The sequence below is a fragment of the Esox lucius genome, chromosome 3 (assembly GCF_011004845.1).
Source record: "Esox lucius isolate fEsoLuc1 chromosome 3, fEsoLuc1.pri, whole genome shotgun sequence".
Taxonomy (NCBI): Eukaryota; Metazoa; Chordata; class Actinopteri; order Esociformes; family Esocidae; genus Esox; species Esox lucius.
This window is the reverse complement of record NC_047571.1, coordinates 30,560,164-30,578,366: the sequence shown is the minus strand read 5'-3', so window position 1 is coordinate 30,578,366 and position 18,203 is coordinate 30,560,164. Positions and strand designations below refer to the sequence as shown.

Below are 18,203 nucleotides of genomic sequence, written 5' to 3'. Positions count from 1 at the left end.
GTAAATCATGTGATTACATTTTTTTATTGTTTTTATTGTTTTAAAGAATGAAAAAAGCATATGCTTCTATGTAATAAAAACATGGCAAAGCACAATTTAAAAGAAAACAGTCAACGATAAGAGCAGCTTTGTAATTATCAGCACCAGCATGAACCAAATGGATATTTACACCAAGACACAGACATCACTCACATCACCTACGCAAGTTTGCCGTTTCACATGAATACAAAAAGGTGTACAACACAGTTGAAGAAACCTGACCACTGCCTTTTGAGGCTTGTAATAGCTGCAGTGTAAAAAATACATTGCAAAACATGGAAATTAATGCAAAAATAACACAAAATATAGTTTCATAAAAAAACATATAATGTAGACGTTAAAAGCAAGTGAATACATACACAACGTGTTGCACCCGGTTCACAACAAGTACTTCCCCGAGTTTCCCACGCCTGCCAACAAACAGTACTGCATATGTTTGTCAAGTTTAACGGACTGTTCCGCAGAATGTCGGCCATCCTTCACATTCGTTTTCTCTGCCTTGCAGTCTATGGATGAGGACAGACTGCAAGACACAGTAGGGTTTGGTTAAACTAGCCGCCGTGGTCAAAACGGGAGATGATTTTTGACGCGCTGACAAAGTTACAAAGGGCCTCCACAGTGGAAAACTGTCTGTGCGGAACGGGCAAGCGCATCACTGGACCCAACTACAGGTGTGGCAATGCAAAGGGGTTGGGTGAACATTGTTAATATTATCAAAAGGCAACGATGTACGGATAAGATAGTAGACTGGCCCGGGGTTGGGCAGCTGTCCGCCACAATGCCGGAGCGAAACAAAGAGATGTACGCACCCAGCAGGCGAATCAGCACGATCAATCAGTAACCCAAAGACAAGATAAAAATAGGCGACGGCGTAATTTTTTCTCAGCCCCTGGTGCACACGTGGCAGCGGCTAGCGTGTCGGCGCTGTTGCTCGCCGGACTTCAGCACACCGGGCGCCGCCGGCTTGCCGTCCAGGGACACGTGGGTCAGCCAGAAGCTGTAGATGTTGGCGAAGTAGTGGCATGTGCCCCGACGGCCCTGGCACTCCAGGAAGGGTTGGGTGCGGAAGTCCCGCAGGCAGCTGCCCGACGAGCTCAGGGACTGACCGCCGACCTCGTCACCTGCCCCGGAGTGCTTGGAGAACGGAGGGGATAGCGTGAGCGATACACACCGCCGCTGTACAGATAACAGGCTCTCACATACACAATCATCACCACACAATAAAACATCGACAAACTCAGACGATCTCACTGCTCCACACCGACCAGACCCTCCCACCGTCCCACGCCAACCAGACCCTCCCACCGTCCCACGCCGACCAGACCCTCCCACTGTCCCACGCCAGACCCTCCCAACGTCCCACGCCGACCAGACCCTCCCACCGCCCCACACTAACCAGAAACCCTCCCACCATCCCACACCAGACCCTCCCACCGTCCCACGCCGACCAGACCCTCCCACCGCCCCACACTAACTAGACCCTCACACCGCCCTAGACCGACCAGACCACCCACCGCTCGACCCCTACCAGACCCTCCAACGCCCCACACCAGACCCTACCACCTCCCCACGCCGACCAGAACCTCCCACCGCCCCACACCGACTAGACCCTCCCACCGCCCCACACCGACCACACCCCCCCACCGCCCGACCCTGACCAGACCCTCACGCTGCCCCACGCCGGCCAGATCCTCCCACCGCCCCACACCGACCACACTCTCCCACCGTCCAACACCGACCAGACCCTACCCACTGCCCCACACTCACCATGAGGAACGAGTAACCAGCCCACAGGCTCCTCCATCCAGGAGGGCAGGCCGGGGTGACTGTGTCCTGGCTGTGCACCGCCACAGCGGGCGAAGCCGCCTCGCACACGGCACAGCGACTGATATGGGCACGGATGTGGAGGCCCGATACGGGCATCATGGGCACGGCGGCTGTTGTGGACAGCCAGTAGGACTTGTCGTTGCGGCTTGCGTAGTTACAGGTGCCACTGTTGCAATAGGTGAAGGGCATGGTGCTGAAGACTCGAAGACATGAGCCGGCCTGGCCTGGGGGAGCACAGGAGGGAACTTACGTTTTTTCACGCGGTCACTATTGGAAGACAGATGTGAGAATGTGAGTGACGGAGGCCTACCCAGGTCCTGTGTGCGCGCTCTCTCCTGTCCCTCCAGGGAGAGCAGGCTGTAGCCCGTCCACAGAGGGGAGCTGCCCCCCGGACACCGGGGAACATCCGCCGACTGGCTGTGGATCACCAGCAGGAAGCCGGAACTCGCAGAGGCTGCGGAGCCGGCGTAGCCAGGGTCACCGTGAGGACCCGGGGGACCTGTGGCCGAGGGGGGGGGCGGGGGGGGGACAGACGGACAGGCGTGCTTGGATTCGAGATGTTTGACGAACAGGTGCCTAATTTAAATGTGTCTGAGGTTCTACATTCACACAATGTTGTGTTGGTTTCCGCCGCTGTTTGTTTAAGAAAGGTGAGTGTCCGTAATTTGTGTGTGTATGTGTGTGTATGCGTGCGTGCGTGTTTGTCTTCACCTTGATGTCCAACAAAACCTCTATGTCCAGGATCACCTGGGCCTCCCATAGGTCCTGGTGGACCTGGAGCTCCTGGTCTCCCAGCGGGCCCTTGAGACCCGGCAGGGCCCTTAGGACCTGTGAGGGAACACAGACAACATGACTCACGTGGTGTGAAGGTGAGCACACAAACATACTCATTCTTAAACACTTACAAACACACACACTCTTAAACACTCACAAACACACACACTCATAAACACACACACTTTTAAACACTCATAAACACACACACTCTTAAACACTCATATACACACACAGACTCTTAAACACTCATAAACACACACACTCCTAAACACTGACACTCTTAAACACTCATAAACACACACACTCATAAACACACACACTCATAAACACTCATAAACACACACACTCATAAACACACACACTCATAAACACTGACACTCTTAAACACTCATAAACACACACACTCATAAACACTCATAAACACTGACACTCTTAAACACTCATAAACACACACACTCATAAACACTCAAAAACACACACACTCATAAACACACACACTCATAAACACTCATAAACACACACACTCATAAACACACAAATGGGGACATAAAAAACACACACACACACACCCCCGTTTCATTAGGTCACGTACCATGAGGTCCAGGGGGCCCACAGGGACCAGCGTTGCCCAGAGGCCCAGGTCGACCGACTGGTCCTGGAGGGCCGTGGTCCCCAGCAGGAGGTTCTGGGATTATATCGGAAACATTTATCAACCCACCAGGGCGTCCTTTGGGACCTGGAGGTGGATACAGAGGAACCTGGCTATCAGTTCTCACTAAACGAGGGAGAACCGTCCCCGCAAGCTCCATTGGTCCTAGAACCGTCCCCCCAGCTCCATTGGTCCTAGAACCGTCCCCCCAACCTCCACTGGTCCTAGAACCGTCCCCCCAAGCTCCATTGGTCCTAGAACCGTCCTCCCAAGCTCAGTTGGTCCTAAGGCTCACCTGCATCCCCGTGACTGCCTTTGTCACCTTTGGGCCCCGGGAAGCCATAGGCACCTGGTGGGCCTTTTGGTCCCACTGGGCCCATGTTTCCAACTGGGCCTCTGCGACCTGTCAGAAAGTAATATCAGGCTACACACAGGATAATACAGAGAAGGAATGAAGTAAAGGAACACGTTCTTTATTCTGGGAGTCATGCGTGTTTCTGCGGTTACCCTTTGGTCCCGGAGGTCCTGGGACGGCTCCTGGCCCTGGGTAACCTGGATGGCCTCTTTGTCCTTTACGACCATGGGGCCCTTGTAGACCATGGGGCCCTGGGTCTCCTAGAGAGTACTCTGCCTTACCTGGGGGTCCCGGCTCCCCAGGTGGTCCTACAAAGCACAACACTTAGGCACTGAAGAAAGAAAAAAATAAACACTAACACACACACACGGACTGTTAGACTGAGTGACACACCTGGAGGTCCGTGAACACCATGGTACCCTGGATCTCCGCTGGGTCCCCGGTGATGTTCTGTGCACCCGAAACCTGGACCACCTGCCTCCCCAGGAGGTCCTGGGGGTCCTGGGGGACATCGCATCCTCAATCAACCACTCAGAGATCCCACAGAGGCTGATATTCTTAATATCCTGTCCACGAGCTAACCGGTCAACAGCGAATCCACGCAACATTTAGTTGTGCTCTGTCTCACAGGGAAACGCCCCAGCAGTGACACAGTGGTTCGTATGTATGTATGTGAATGGAGAGAGAATCCCACACCAATCTCTTCAGTTACAGTTCACTGGATTTTGACCCTGTGACATGACCTCATCAGCTTACAGAAAAGTCTTGAAGAGCATGTTTCCTCTCCTAAGCCGTTATCATGCCTCTGCATTGAAATATAGCCCAAAGGGGTATTCTACGCTTACCCCACAAGGTCTGTAGCCTGCTGGTTTTCGGTTCTACCTCGTCATTAATGTCACCCAGCTGGTGTCCCAGGACTAAATAAGTCCCTGATTAGCGGGCTGCAGTGAAATGATGGAGTGAAACTGACTTTGAGGTCCAGATTTGAACACCCCGGAAATAGACCCATAGTACCTTGGTAGCCTGGGGGACCCCTTGGGCCTTGAGGTCCGGGGACACTGGTTCCTATGGGTCCGGGGGGTCCCCTGGGACCCTTCAGTCCAGGGTACCCACATGGACCCGGTGGGCCAGACACATCTGGTCCTGGGAGAGCATATAGGACGGAGGCATGCATTTAGAGAGGTTTGACAACTTTACGAATTCTGAATGTTAAACGTTCTCCCATGCATTTTTAATAGGTGGCTAACAAGTCTGCCATAGAACGTTGAAGACTGACGTTAACGTCTCATAATGCAGAATCCACACTGGCCTCCCCCTATGAACAAGAGGCTCTGCCTTTTGGAATACTGGAACCTGCTTTTGCTGTTTTCACAACGACATGATTTGGCATTTTCTGCCCTTAGCTTGGTTAGCTTGGACTGTTGTAATCTACCTGCTTTGTCAATAATATTTATTTTTCGAAGACAGTTTTTGATCCATATGTGTACTTCACCTTTAGCTCCCTTCTGCCCTTTCTGACCTGGTAGTCCATCCAGACCGTCCAGACCTTGAGCTCCTGGGGGCCCTGAGGAGAAATCCAGCGATGGGTCGAATAAGAAAAGAGAAACGACAGTCCGTTATTCATTTGATACCCAGAAATCGGCAATTAACTGCAACCCAAATAACTCAGATTGCAACCCAAACAGGCTTCACTGAGTTCAAGTATCAGACACATCAAAAAGAATCGTCTGTTCAGAGGAGACTGGGATAATCAGGCCTTCATGGTCGAACTGCTGCAAAGAAACCACTACTGAAGGACGCCAATAAGAAGAGACTTGCTTGGGCCAAGAAACAAGATAATTTATTAGACTTGTGGAAGTCATGAAGCACGGAGGAGGGTGTGTTATGGTGTGGTGGTGCTTTGCTGGTGACACCATCAGGGATTTATTTGGAATTCAAGGCAGACTCAACCATCATGGCTACCACAGCATTCTTCAGTGATACACCGTCCCATCTAGTTAGCCCTTCGTGGGAATATTATCCAACAGGACAATCACCCAAAACACACCTCCAGGCTGTGAAAGGGCTATTTGACCAATACGGAGAGTGATGGAGTGCTGCATCAGGTGACCTGGCCTCCACAACCACCAGACCTCAACTCAACTGAGATGGTTTGGGATGAGTTTGACTAAAGAGTGAAGGAAAATCAGCCCACAAGTGCTCAGCATATTTGGGCACTCCTTCAGGACTACTGAAAAAGCATTGCAGGTGACGTTGGCCAGGTACCTGGGGGTCCGGGAGCACCAGGATAACCATCAAGACCTTGACCTTCGAAAGGTCTTCCGGGAGGACCTTGGGGTCCAGGATGACCTTTTGGACCTTGGGGCCCAGGGAGACCTGCATGCACACGCACACACAAACACAGTTACACACACACACACACACATATACACATACATATATATATATATATACACAGACGCAGACACACAAACACAGACAAACACGTCAGACCACAATGGGTTGAGATCAGAGTTGGACTTCTAAAGGAATCCTTTTGATTGTTCCCATCTGTTACCTGGGCCTCCCTGCCGGCCTGTGTCTCCAGTGACACCCGGTACCCCTGGTGGTCCTGGAAGTCCTCGGTGTCCTGGGTCACCCAGATCTCCTGGCTCCCCAACTGAGGATGCAGAAAAACTATTAGGGCTGCTCATTTCTGAATGGGACTGAATTCAGCGTGGTTTCCATAATGACTCACCGTCACATTCTGGAGACAAGGAGAGTGCCATCATGGTCATGCAAGGAAAGGACACACAACAGTGGACAGGAGAGAGATGGTCATGCATAAATAGTACCCAGTTCTGTCACATACCATTCACTACCATGCAAGTTAACTCCACACACAGGGGCCAGCAAACCTACTGGGCAGTGATGCACATTTCTGGCAACTGTGGTTCACAGAAATGCTTATTGTTTTGATTAATTGATTATTTAAGCCTGATTTCAGGACAGCTGGGGAAGTTAATTCTAAGCCTATTTCTGGATTTTCTTTTTACTCAGGTAGACACGATCTGGGTCTGATTGAACCTCTCAGGGCAAATAGTGTCTTCTAGAAATCCTTAAAGTCATCATCTGAAAGCTATAATCGTCTTGCTTGTGACTGTAGGTTCGTTTCCAAAGGTAGCGTCCCTGATCCACAGGCTTTGGACAGAAGCAGTGCTGTTCACTGTATTAGGGAATAGGGAGTCATCATTAAAGTAGATCCATTGTGGTTACTTGGTCCGCTGTCTCCGGGAGGACCGGGTGGTCCAGGAGGACCTGGGATTACTATGGTGTCTCCGTGGTCACCTGAAGGAAAGGGTTTAGGGTCAGAGTTTCAGTTTGACATGAAGTCAGGGGACAGTAATTCCAGCACTTTTATCCTCGGGTATAACCCATGTTTATGACCTGTCATTGCTGTCTATGACCACCCCATCACCTGTCATTATTGTCTATGACCAATCCATCACCTGTCATTACTGTCTATGACCACCCCATCTCCTGTCATTACTGTCTATGACCACCCCATCTCCTGTCATTACTGTCTATGACCACCCCATCACCTGTCATTACTGTCTATGACCACCCCATCACCTGTCATTACTGTCTATGACCACCCCATCTCCTGTCATTACTGTCTATGACCACCCCATCTCCTGTCATTACTGTCTATGACCACCCCATCACCTGTCAGTACTGTCTATGACCACCCCATCACCTGTCAGTACTGTCTATGGCCACCCCATCTCCTGTCATTACTGTCTATGGCCACCCCATCACCTGTCAGTACTGTCTGTTGTCTCTGTTCTCACCCTTTAAGCCATGGTTTCCTGGATGGCCTGGTCTCCCTGGAGGTCCCAGGTAGCCAGGGTCCCCCTGCAAGGGACACAAACCAACAGTCACTGGCAGAGCAACCAGGGTTCAACCAGGGTTCAGGTCTTCTCCATTTAAACTGCTTCACTTTGAGGGAGTAGCCTAATGCTTTTCAGTTAGAAAAATCTGGAATTGGATTTGGTTTTACCTAACCATATGGAATTATAAGGGAATTACAGTCTGACATTTTTCTGAATCTTACTTCAAATACATCTTAAACGGGCTGTGAATGTGCTCTAAATATTGGGTACCTGATGTCCGACTGGTCCAGAGAACCCCGCTACACCCCTAAGGCCTTCAGGTCCTTGGGCTCCATAGGGTCCAGGTTGGCCTGATCTACCAGGTTGTCCTCGGATTCCCTTTTCGTGTCCATCTGGACCATCCAACCCATTCACCCCTGGTCTACCAGGTTGTCCTCTTTGACCCTTGCTACCTGGAGAGAAAAAAGACTGTTTATCCATACACAAGCTAAGAATTAATAGGTTTTATTTTACTTTTCCTTATGTTAGAGTGCCTGAAAATTAGTCTTGTATCACACTACCTTAATTTTCTACTTAATTTCTACTTAATTTTCTATGCCTTTTATCAGAGCTGCTCTACTGTGTTTTATCTCCATGTTAAAGTGCTGGTGAAGCCTTGGTGCAGTGATGTCAGAGCTGCAGAGAGGGGGCTCCTGTCTCTCTCACCTCTAGGTCCCAGAAAGCCATCTTCTCCACGCGGTCCTTGGGCACCCTTCTGTCCTTTTAACCATGGTTTTTCTATAAGACTAGGGGGTCCTGGGAGACCTCTGCGACCTGGGGACGGGCCAGAGAAACAGAACTCGTAGTATACTCGGAGGACAGCTTTTTCCGATGTGACAAACTATGCTGAAAACACTGGAGATGTCTCCCTGTTGTGAAGCTGTCCACAATGATTAGCTGCTGGTAGATGTACATCATGTAGATGTACTATAGATCAATTCAGAGAAAGTAAAGTCATGGGGGGGATGCAGTATTCCCTGTGGGGAGGATGAAAATCTGAATGTCTCCACACAGATGGTGCCTATGCTGAAGATGTACTGTAGATGTACTGTATATATACTGTAGATATATTGTTGATGTACTGTAGATATATTGTTGATGTACTGTAGATATATTGTTGATGTACTGTTGATGTACTGTAGATGTATTGTTGATGTACTGTAAAACTAGGTACCTTTAGTTCCTTTGTCCCCCTGATCTCCTGGCTGACCGTCTCGTCCTCTAAAACCTCTCTTCCCTTGGCTACCCAGTGGTCCCGGGTTTCCAGGCCGGCCTGGCGAACAAGGCCCGGTTAAACCGTCCCTGCCAGGGTATCCACTCGGCCCTGTGGACAACAACCTCATCTGGAGTAGTTGTCAATGGATAGTCAGAATAGTAATCAAAAGTACAGAATAACATAACGATAAAGACAGTCATTGATCGATTACGGCAACCGATGAAAATGTTTGCAAAAACGACAATAACAATTAAAAAATATATATATTTCCATTTGACAGATTCAGGTCTGTTTGGTGCCCAACAAACACCCACCTGATATATTCTGTGGTCAAAATTTAGTACTAGGGCTGTGCAGTTTCTTTAATCAAATCTAAAATGGTTTCCCATTTGGAGTCAGGGGACATCATGAAAAAATCACACAATTTCAGCCACCAGTGGTTTTTCCCGGGTGTATGCTGAGAAAAACTGCACCACAATAAAACACCAGCTAAAGACAGAGTTCACATTACCTGCCATGACCTGTTCAGATGGGACAAGGTTTACCTTTGCTTCCTGGTAAACCTGAGAATCCAGGGTCACCTGGCAACCCACTGAATCCTTTGGCCCCAGGAGGGCCGGGGGGGCCTGGTGGCCCAGGGTTCCCTGGGGGTCCATGCAGTCCGTGTCCAGGAGGACCCACGAGGCCACGTGGTCCTTTATCACCACAAAGACCTGAGGAGATGCACCAGTAAATGACCCATTCTAAATAGGGCCCCTTCCTTCAGCTGTAAAGCATAAAGATAAATAGTCATAATAGTCAAACTGACCATCATGAGGCAGATCATTTAAAAAGATTGACAAGGCATAGACAAACCATTAGCTGTGCCAAAATATTTTTGGAGAGTAAAACACTGTCAAATTAAAACTGACTCTCTAACTCCACAGTCAAGAGGCAAATATAAAAATGTGTCACTGTCCAAATATCTGATGAGGTCCCTTCTATATTTGCAGCCCATTGTGTGATGTCCTTTAGTAAAATGCTTTTATAATATTAATTGTAATAAAGCTGAGAAAACAAAAACACCCAGAGGCTCACCTGGCGGGCCCCTGGGTCCAGGTGGGCCAGGGGTTCCGGGCGGGCCAGGAGCTCCTTTATGTCTACATACATGGGCAGGTGGACCTGGGATGCCGGTCGGTCCTGGATCCCCTGGGTCTCCCAATGGACCCTTGTAACCCACGGCTCCAGGCGGGCCTGGTACGCCTGTTGTAAAATAATTGTGTTCAATGCACGGTACTGCCCCAGTGTCTGCTGGGAGAATGTAACATCCTGTTGTCCATTACGTCCCTCAGATCCCTGCACTACAGTGTGCCCTGTTATGTGTGTGTGTTAGCAGGTAGTTAGCTGCACCTGGAGGCCCAGCGGGTCCTGCAAAACCAGGGGCTCCCTTAGGTCCCGGTATCCCAGGTACCCCAGGTAAACCTGGGGCACCACGTCTGGCATTGAGGGCGTCTCCCGGAGGTCCCGGGAGGCCTGGAGGTCCCGGCGATCCGGTGGGACCCGGCGGTCCGTCCAGTGTGACTCCAGGAAGGCCAGGGTCACCGTCATCTCCATCACGTCCTCTGGGGCCTGAAGAGGAGGGCGGATGGTTGGTCCAGTCGCTCTTAGGCTCCGTGCAACAGCCCTTAGCCCCCGAATACCGGCCGCACACCAAAACACCACAGATCCCTATCTGCTATTAGAAACCATTACCAGTGTAATTGAAACGACAACAGTATTTTTTTTGTCATGGCCAATGGTATATAATCTAATACACTACAATCCCTTCAGGTATGGGTCAGATTCAATGACACGTCTTAAACATTGGCGATTAGATATCGGTTTACTGCATCTAGAAATCACCACAGTCAAGTTGAGTCTGGGTGCTACGGCGGATTGGGTCGGTGTTTGGTCTGTGTTTTGTCAGAGTAACAGTGACCTCAAGTGGACATAAGGTCCATTACATAAAGACGCTGGTTTGATTTTACCTGAGCCCCTTGTACTGAAAAAACCAACCCAACCCGCGCCTACCAACCAGCCATCCACTAAACTCTGTGTGTCCCTGATCAGGTGTTAATCTTGAGTCAGTACCGGGGGGTCCGAAATCCCTGTGTGTCCCATCATCTCCTCTCACGCCTTTTGGTCCAATGAAACCCGGTGTACCTGGGAAACCAGGTCGTCCCGGAGGCCCAGGAATCCCTGTGGAGCCCAGTCAGAATGGGTTATCGGCGCACGCACGCACACACTCACGCACGCACGCACACACACACCCACACACACAGGCTGGTTACCTGGGAGGCCCGGTGAACCCTTCAAGCCCGGCCGGCCCGGGTGGATGGGGGGACATCGCAGAATCTCCCCTGATGAGTCAAACAAAGGACTTTCCCTTCAGTAACACACCCAGTGAAATAGGGGAATGGTGGAATGGTGTTCTGAATGTGATCTGTTGTGGCTGTAACTCTCCATATCTCCTACCTGGAGGTCCGGGTGACCCAGGGTGTCCAGGTGGACCTGGGGGCCCCATGTCCCCTGGGGGCCCAGCGTGTCCTTGGTGGCCTGGAACAGTAGGGCCTGGGGGTCCTGGTCTTCCAGGGAGGCCTGGGGGACCAGGAAGTCCCCGGTAGCCTTTTTCACCTCTGGCTCCGCCGTAACTGTCACCCTGATGGATAACAAGGCATCACATGACATAGGGAACTCCGCCCCCCAGGTCACCACTAGCCTCTATAGCTAGCTATACCTACTTTAAGTTGACTAACACTTGGGATTTGACCCCAAGCTAGTCATTTATTGATTTCAGGGCTTAGCGTTGGAGTGCAGTAAGTGTGAGGTATGCCTCTTTAGCCAGGAGAGGAAAGCCCGTTTAAAAGAGGCACTGTGTAGAATCCTGCCGCTAAACAATAACACAACTTTATTATTGTCTCCCCTGGTATTCCCTCACCGGACGAGACCGGAATGGTATTAGTCCAGCGTGGTTTAGGCAGGGTGTCTACAGCGAGTATAATTAGACAGCCTGTCACTGCACACTGATAGACAGACCGGCGAGAAGGTGCAAATGGGCGCTTGGATCCATTTGGAAAAAGAACATTTGAAACATTAACGCAGAATATTAGTAGTCTACTCGTTGCTCAGCAAAAGTCGACTGACCCCGCGCGCCCCCCACACCCCCCCCACCCCCCCATTAATCCCGTCCTGTCTGACCCCTGACCCACCGGGGATCCTGGGTCACCCACAGCACCAGGAAAGCCATCTGGTCCTGCCAGACCGGAAGATCCTGTGGGCCCACCGGGACCATCCAAGCCTGGGTCCCCTTTTTCACCTGCCAAACCAAAGGTCATGAAATGGGTCAACACTTGCATCACACTACCAAGGCTGTTCGCGGGGTCCCTTTAAGGTGCGCAGCCACAGTCAAGGGTCATTTGACCGCCAGCATCCCAGTCCGGCCCGGCTTCAACAGACCAAGCACGGACGCCTTGGCTGAGCAGGTGCCAGTCTGATGCAAGGCTGCCGCTTCCGTCTCCACGGGGATCGGATAGCGACACACGCTAGACAGCAGCGTGTCGGCCACCGCAGAGCGGCAACGCTCCTTGGCATGAAAGCGTCGGCTGAGTTAAGTGGTGTTCCGGGTTCATGGTTTCAAAGGGTTTATTTGTCAAGTTCTGCCATGTTAGGAGCAGATAAAACCCTGTTTTCTTTGGAGTGACGGACTTAATGGAATTTATTGGCTCCCTGTAAGCCCCTGATCGAATCGACCCTGTACAACCCCCCAATAAAAGAACGTTATGTGGTTTATGCCTTTAATGGGTTTCTGTATGGGAGTTTATGTGATGGAATGGAAGCAGTTGGGATGTTAGAAATCTGATTATAAAATACCGTGGCAATGTATTACATTTTTTGGTTAAAACCAAGGCACTGGAAAAGGGCAAAACGAGACCTTCCACACCAAAACAAATGACACTAGAACATTCTGTAATCCACCTGGTCAGTTCTTCCACAAAACACTCTTTCACTCACCCTTGTAATTGGCCAGCAAGGACTCCCCCTTCTGGCCCTTTGGCCCTGTGTAACCAGGACGACCAGGTTCGCCCTACATCAGAGACGACATGTCAGGACAAAACAGTCACACACCACAGAATTGAACGTACATTTCACACCTCCAACAGTTGTGAATATCAAAACCAAGTCTCTGCCTGCTCAGTGCATGTTGGTTCCTCATTAATTCACACACTCACAACTTTCTCTTTAAAGTCCACACTACACCAGAGAGATGTTGTGGGGTATTGATGTTTGCATTCAACCCGTTATTTAAAGAGTCTTGATGGTTGTAGGATATGTGATATAAATAACACAGAACTTCAAACACAGAACGTGGGAAATGCCAGGATGTGAATTATTGACATACAGCAGAACCCTGTTTGCAGTACACTCTGACCTGGAACCATCTGGACAAATAACCTGATTAACTGTTCCACTCAAGGCTACAAACTCAGGGAGGACTGACTGTGATACTGAGATAATAGTTCGCTGCATGGAGAGAACAGGTTGTTTTTGTCATTGGCAGATTGCCCAATGTTTAGAGCAGACGGTTGCAAGATCGAATCCCTGAGCCGGCACGGTGAGACATCTGTTGTTCTGTCCCTGAGCAAGGCAGTTGATTGCAACCAAGTCGTTGCCGTGAATGAGAATGTATTCTCAGTGAACTAACCATATTTAATCAACTTTAAAAACACAAGGTTGCTAATTAATCTATCGCATCGAGGCTTGTCCACACTAAAGACCAGACATAACCAATATACAACACCGATTAATGCAGCATGTTTACAGGGCCCGGTAAGTTTGACCTTTACAGTTACAGGGTTAATTAAGGGTCTGTGGGTCACGTGTCCTCCTTACATGTGGTCCTCGGGTGCCAGGGTCCCCAGTCTCTCCATGGTCCCCTGTCTCTCCCCTGGGTCCTGGCAGTCCATCGTATCCTGGGTGCCCCTGTAGGCCGGGTCCACCTGGAATTCCTGGGGTACACTCACACCCACCGCTGCTGCCTGGAGTACACACACACACAGGCACACACACCCACACACACAAATAGACACACACATAAACAGACATACACACACACACACACAGAGGCATACACACACACACACACAAACAGACACACACATGAGTGGAGGCTTTTAGTCCCCAGAAGTTCAGTAAAACATACACACGCAGACATGTTTGTTTTGCTATCTTTATGCTGCCCAAAAATAGTTGATCATATCTCTAATCTTAATCCTCACACTAACCATAGTAGTTTAATCTACATGTTATCAAGACCAGTTTACAGTTAGAGGATAAACCTGCACGCCTAAACCTAAACCCAACCCGTAAGACTAAAACTAACCCGATCCAACACTAAACCCAAATGCATGTTTTACCCTAAACCTAAGCTGAAAATCACCTTTATCCCTGTGTGGACCAAATCAGCTACAAAAAACTGCAGGGACAAAACAGTCAGGTTGTATTGTGTTTGTGGAGACCAGCAGTGATGTGACACACAGACACACAATCACACAATGAAAGTAACAAGTGCACACATGAGAAATACACACAATCAGCAGGTCACTGACCTTTTACTCCATGGTATCCCTTTAATCCAGGATATCCCTGATCACCTTTCTCTCCGAGCTCCCCCGGCTCCCCGGGGACACAGTCAATTACTACGGGAAATGACCCCCCTCCCCCAAAAAAAGTCTAACTGAAACAGTGTAACTTTGATGATCATTAGCCGAGGCAGTAATGAAGGCTTTAGGAAGTCCGTCAGCCCATAGCTTGAATCCCAACTGGCACCATACATTGTGGACTAAGCCCAAGCCGCGGACTAACCCCATGACGTGGACTAACACCAAGCCGTGGACTAACCCCAAGCCGTGGACTAACCCCAAGTCGCGGACTAACCCCAAGCCGCGGACTAACCCCAAGCCCCGGACTAACCCCAAGCTGTGGACTAACCCCAAGCCGTGGACTAACCCCAAGCCGTGGACTAACCCCAAGCCCCGGACTAACCCCAAGCCGCGGACTAACCCCAAGCCGTGGACTAACCCCAAGCTGTGGACTAAACCCAAGCCCCGGACTAACCCCAAGACGTGGACTTACCCCAAGCCCCGGACTAACCCCAAGCCGTGGACTAACCCCAAGCCGCGGACTAACACCAAGCCGCGGACTAACCCCAAGCCGTGGACTAACCCCAAGCCACAGACTAACCCCAAGCCGTGGACTAACCCCAAGCCGTGGACTAACCCCAAGCTGTGGACTAACCCCAACCCGTGGACTAACCCCAAGCCGCGGACTAACCCCAACTCGTGGGGCCGAGGTCAAGAGCAATATAGGGATTAGGGTGCCATTTGGTAAGCAGGCCTGACAGTATTTGAAAGACGTTGACAGCTTAACAAACAATGACACAAAGCTCACTTCCTGGGAGATGAGTAAATGCAGTTGATATGTGACGATGTTGTCAGGCCAATGGAGAGTGTGCACCGCAAAGGAAAGGACACCACTTCAGTAACACTTCACACAATACCCCACTTTTACGCTAGAAATTCCATCGTTTTTGTTTAAAATGTATATCATTTCAATTACTGAAGTGAATGAAACCAGTTACACAGGCATGAAAATATATCTGCACTAACGGGGGAACTCACAAGCGTTCTCTGAAACAAAAGTCTGACCGCAGAACGTCCTTTCAGGCATTTATAAATCATGTTTTATTCCTCTAGGAATAAAAGCGAAGTGAGACTGATATTGTTTGGTTATACCTGGAGGGCCAGGAAGACCTCTGTACCCCTTTGACCCGGGAAGCCCTCTTTCCCCTGGTTGTCCTGGTATAGGTACCAGAGAAAGGTATCGGCCTGGCTCCCCTTTAAGGCCCTTAGGACCAGGGAGACCCGGGGTACCCGGCTGTGCTGGGCGACCTGGACAACAAAAAGAGATGAAGGGTCACCTGAGGGGATTACATCAGGTCTGACCATAACATTAGTATTACTATAGTAGGACAGGTCAGACCATAACATTAGTATTACTATAGTAGGACAGGTCTGACCATAACATTAGTATTACTGTAGTAGGACAGGTCAGACCATAACATTAGTATTACTGTAGTAGGACAGGTCTGACCATAACATTAGTATTACTGTAGTAGGACAGGTCTGACCATAACATTAGTATTACTATAGTAGGACAGGTCAGACCATAACATTAGTATTACTGTAGTAGGACAGGTCTGACCATAACATTAATATTACTATAGTAGGACAGGTCAGACCATAACATTAATATTACTATAGTAGGACAGGTCAGACCATAACATTAATATTACTATAGTAGGACAGGTCAGACCATAACATTAATATTACTATAGTAGGACAGGTCAGACCATAACATCAGTATTACTATAGTAGGACAGGTCAGACCATAACATCAGTATTACTGTAGTAGGACAGGTCAGACCATAAAATCAGTACTACTGTAGTAGGACTGGTCAGACCATAACATCAGTATTACTATAGTAGGACAGGTCAGACCATAACATCAGTATTACTATAGTAGGACAGGTCAAACCATAAAATCAGTACTACTGTAGTAGGACAAGTCAGACCATAACATCAGTATTACTGTAGTAGGACAGGTGAGACCACAACATCAGTATTACTGTAGTAGGACAAGTCAGACCATAACATCAGTATTACTGTAGTAGGACAGGTCAGACCATAACATCAGTATTACTGTAGTAGGACAGGTGAGACCACAACATCAGTATTACTGTAGTAGGACAGGTCAGACCACAACATCAGTATTACTGTAGTAGGACAGGCCAGACCACAACATCAGTATTACTGTAGTAGGACAGGTCAGACCACAACATCAGTATTACTGTAGTAGGACAAGTCAGACCATAACATCAGTATTACTGTAGTAGGACAAGTCAGACCATAACATCAGTATTACTGTAGTAGGACAGGTGAGACCATAACATCAGTATTACTGTAGTAGGACAGGTCAGACCACAACATCAGTATTACTGTAGTAGGACAGGTCAGACCATAAAATCAGTACTACTGTAGTAGGACAAGTCAGACCATAACATCAGTATTACTGTAGTAGGACAGGTGAGACCACAACATCAGTATTACTGTAGTAGGACAAGTCAGACCATAACATCAGTATTACTGTAGTAGGACAGGTCAGACCATAACATCAGTATTACTGTAGTAGGACAGGTGAGACCACAACATCAGTATTACTGTAGTAGGACAGGTCAGACCACAACATCAGTATTACTGTAGTAGGACAGGCCAGACCACAACATCAGTATTACTGTAGTAGGACAGGTCAGACCACAACATCAGTATTACTGTAGTAGGACAAGTCAGACCATAACATCAGTATTACTGTAGTAGGACAAGTCAGACCATAACATCAGTATTACTGTAGTAGGACAGGTGAGACCATAACATCAGTATTACTGTAGTAGGACAGGTCAGACCACAACATCAGTATTACTGTAGTAGGACAGGTCAGACCATAAAATCAGTACTACTGTAGTAGGACAAGTCAGACCATAACATCAGTATTACTGTAGTAGGACAGGCCAGACCATAATGTCAGCATTACTATAGCAACCCTGGCTGAGGACACATGAAGGAGGTGAAATGTAGACCTGGGAAAAGCACCACCCCTGGTGGACCAGGGAATCCAGGGACCCCCATCTCTCCAATGTCCCCTGGGGGCCCTCTTAGACCCGGGGATCCGGGATCACCACGGTAACCTGCAACACAGTGGATCATCCGACTGGTAATGATAAAGAGACAAAAGAAAGCACAGAACCGACCTGTGTAGGTGTCCATTCTAACACGTTGTTTTCATATTGTAACATGATGTCCTGTATGACTGAAAGGCTGTGTTACCGGTGTCATTTGAAGATATTTCCCTGTCTGGTCCTCTGATCCCTTTGTCTCCTTGGAAACCCTGTGGTAATAGATGTACAAGTATTGACTTAACGGTAATAATACATTAATTAATATTGGTCTGGGGGTCAACATAGGATAATAGCACTCATAAGTAGGCCTGGGAGATTTTTTCTGGACAGGTTACATAATTTAGAAACACTTCCTGGGCATTTCCATTTCGAAAAGCTTAACTGAAATTGTAGTAGCAGGATTTTAAAAACAATCTGCGGCTGTTCTCTGTTTTGTATGAATATTGATTGATTCATTTGAGGGAATTTGGTGATAATGGAGAGAGCCTGTGGTTTTAAGTCCAGCTCACCTTCGGTCCCAAGTGGCCAATCAGACCAGGAAGTCCCCAGTCTCCAGGATTGCCCTGAATGGCAGGAAAGCAAGAACCAAATTGGGATTATGCAATTTAGAACTCAACCTT

At 48.9% G+C, this 18,203-nt stretch overlaps 1 protein-coding gene across 2 annotated transcripts in view; it reads right to left on the bottom strand.

Annotated features, from left to right (window-relative positions):
* Positions 1 to 136: 136 nt before the first annotated feature.
* The window catches only part of LOC105025016 (collagen alpha-4(IV) chain), a 31,713-nt gene continuing 13,646 nt past the window's right edge, over positions 137 to 18,203 (bottom strand). For both annotated transcript variants that reach the window (XM_034291401.1, XM_034291400.1), the window contains exons 17-48: positions 18,093 to 18,146; positions 17,732 to 17,792; positions 17,485 to 17,592; positions 15,584 to 15,739; positions 14,399 to 14,506; positions 13,683 to 13,828; positions 12,804 to 12,876; positions 12,002 to 12,108; positions 11,268 to 11,451; positions 11,084 to 11,152; positions 10,884 to 10,991; positions 10,164 to 10,382; positions 9,852 to 10,016; positions 9,320 to 9,487; positions 8,733 to 8,882; positions 8,225 to 8,332; positions 7,790 to 7,971; positions 7,478 to 7,541; positions 6,903 to 6,974; positions 6,385 to 6,393; positions 6,205 to 6,306; positions 5,913 to 6,023; positions 5,140 to 5,211; positions 4,662 to 4,790; positions 4,041 to 4,148; positions 3,800 to 3,955; positions 3,588 to 3,695; positions 3,236 to 3,379; positions 2,578 to 2,694; positions 2,177 to 2,365; positions 1,807 to 2,090; positions 137 to 1,173 (exon numbers count right to left, since the gene is read on the bottom strand). In XM_034291401.1, coding sequence (XP_034147292.1) covers positions 922 to 1,173; positions 1,807 to 2,090; positions 2,177 to 2,365; positions 2,578 to 2,694; positions 3,236 to 3,379; positions 3,588 to 3,695; positions 3,800 to 3,955; positions 4,041 to 4,148; positions 4,662 to 4,790; positions 5,140 to 5,211; positions 5,913 to 6,023; positions 6,205 to 6,306; positions 6,385 to 6,393; positions 6,903 to 6,974; positions 7,478 to 7,541; positions 7,790 to 7,971; positions 8,225 to 8,332; positions 8,733 to 8,882; positions 9,320 to 9,487; positions 9,852 to 10,016; positions 10,164 to 10,382; positions 10,884 to 10,991; positions 11,084 to 11,152; positions 11,268 to 11,451; positions 12,002 to 12,108; positions 12,804 to 12,876; positions 13,683 to 13,828; positions 14,399 to 14,506; positions 15,584 to 15,739; positions 17,485 to 17,592; positions 17,732 to 17,792; positions 18,093 to 18,146 — 4,083 coding nt within the window. In that variant the 3' untranslated portion in view covers positions 137 to 921. The remainder of the gene's footprint in view (positions 1,174 to 1,806; positions 2,091 to 2,176; positions 2,366 to 2,577; positions 2,695 to 3,235; positions 3,380 to 3,587; positions 3,696 to 3,799; positions 3,956 to 4,040; positions 4,149 to 4,661; positions 4,791 to 5,139; positions 5,212 to 5,912; positions 6,024 to 6,204; positions 6,307 to 6,384; positions 6,394 to 6,902; positions 6,975 to 7,477; positions 7,542 to 7,789; positions 7,972 to 8,224; positions 8,333 to 8,732; positions 8,883 to 9,319; positions 9,488 to 9,851; positions 10,017 to 10,163; positions 10,383 to 10,883; positions 10,992 to 11,083; positions 11,153 to 11,267; positions 11,452 to 12,001; positions 12,109 to 12,803; positions 12,877 to 13,682; positions 13,829 to 14,398; positions 14,507 to 15,583; positions 15,740 to 17,484; positions 17,593 to 17,731; positions 17,793 to 18,092; positions 18,147 to 18,203) is intronic.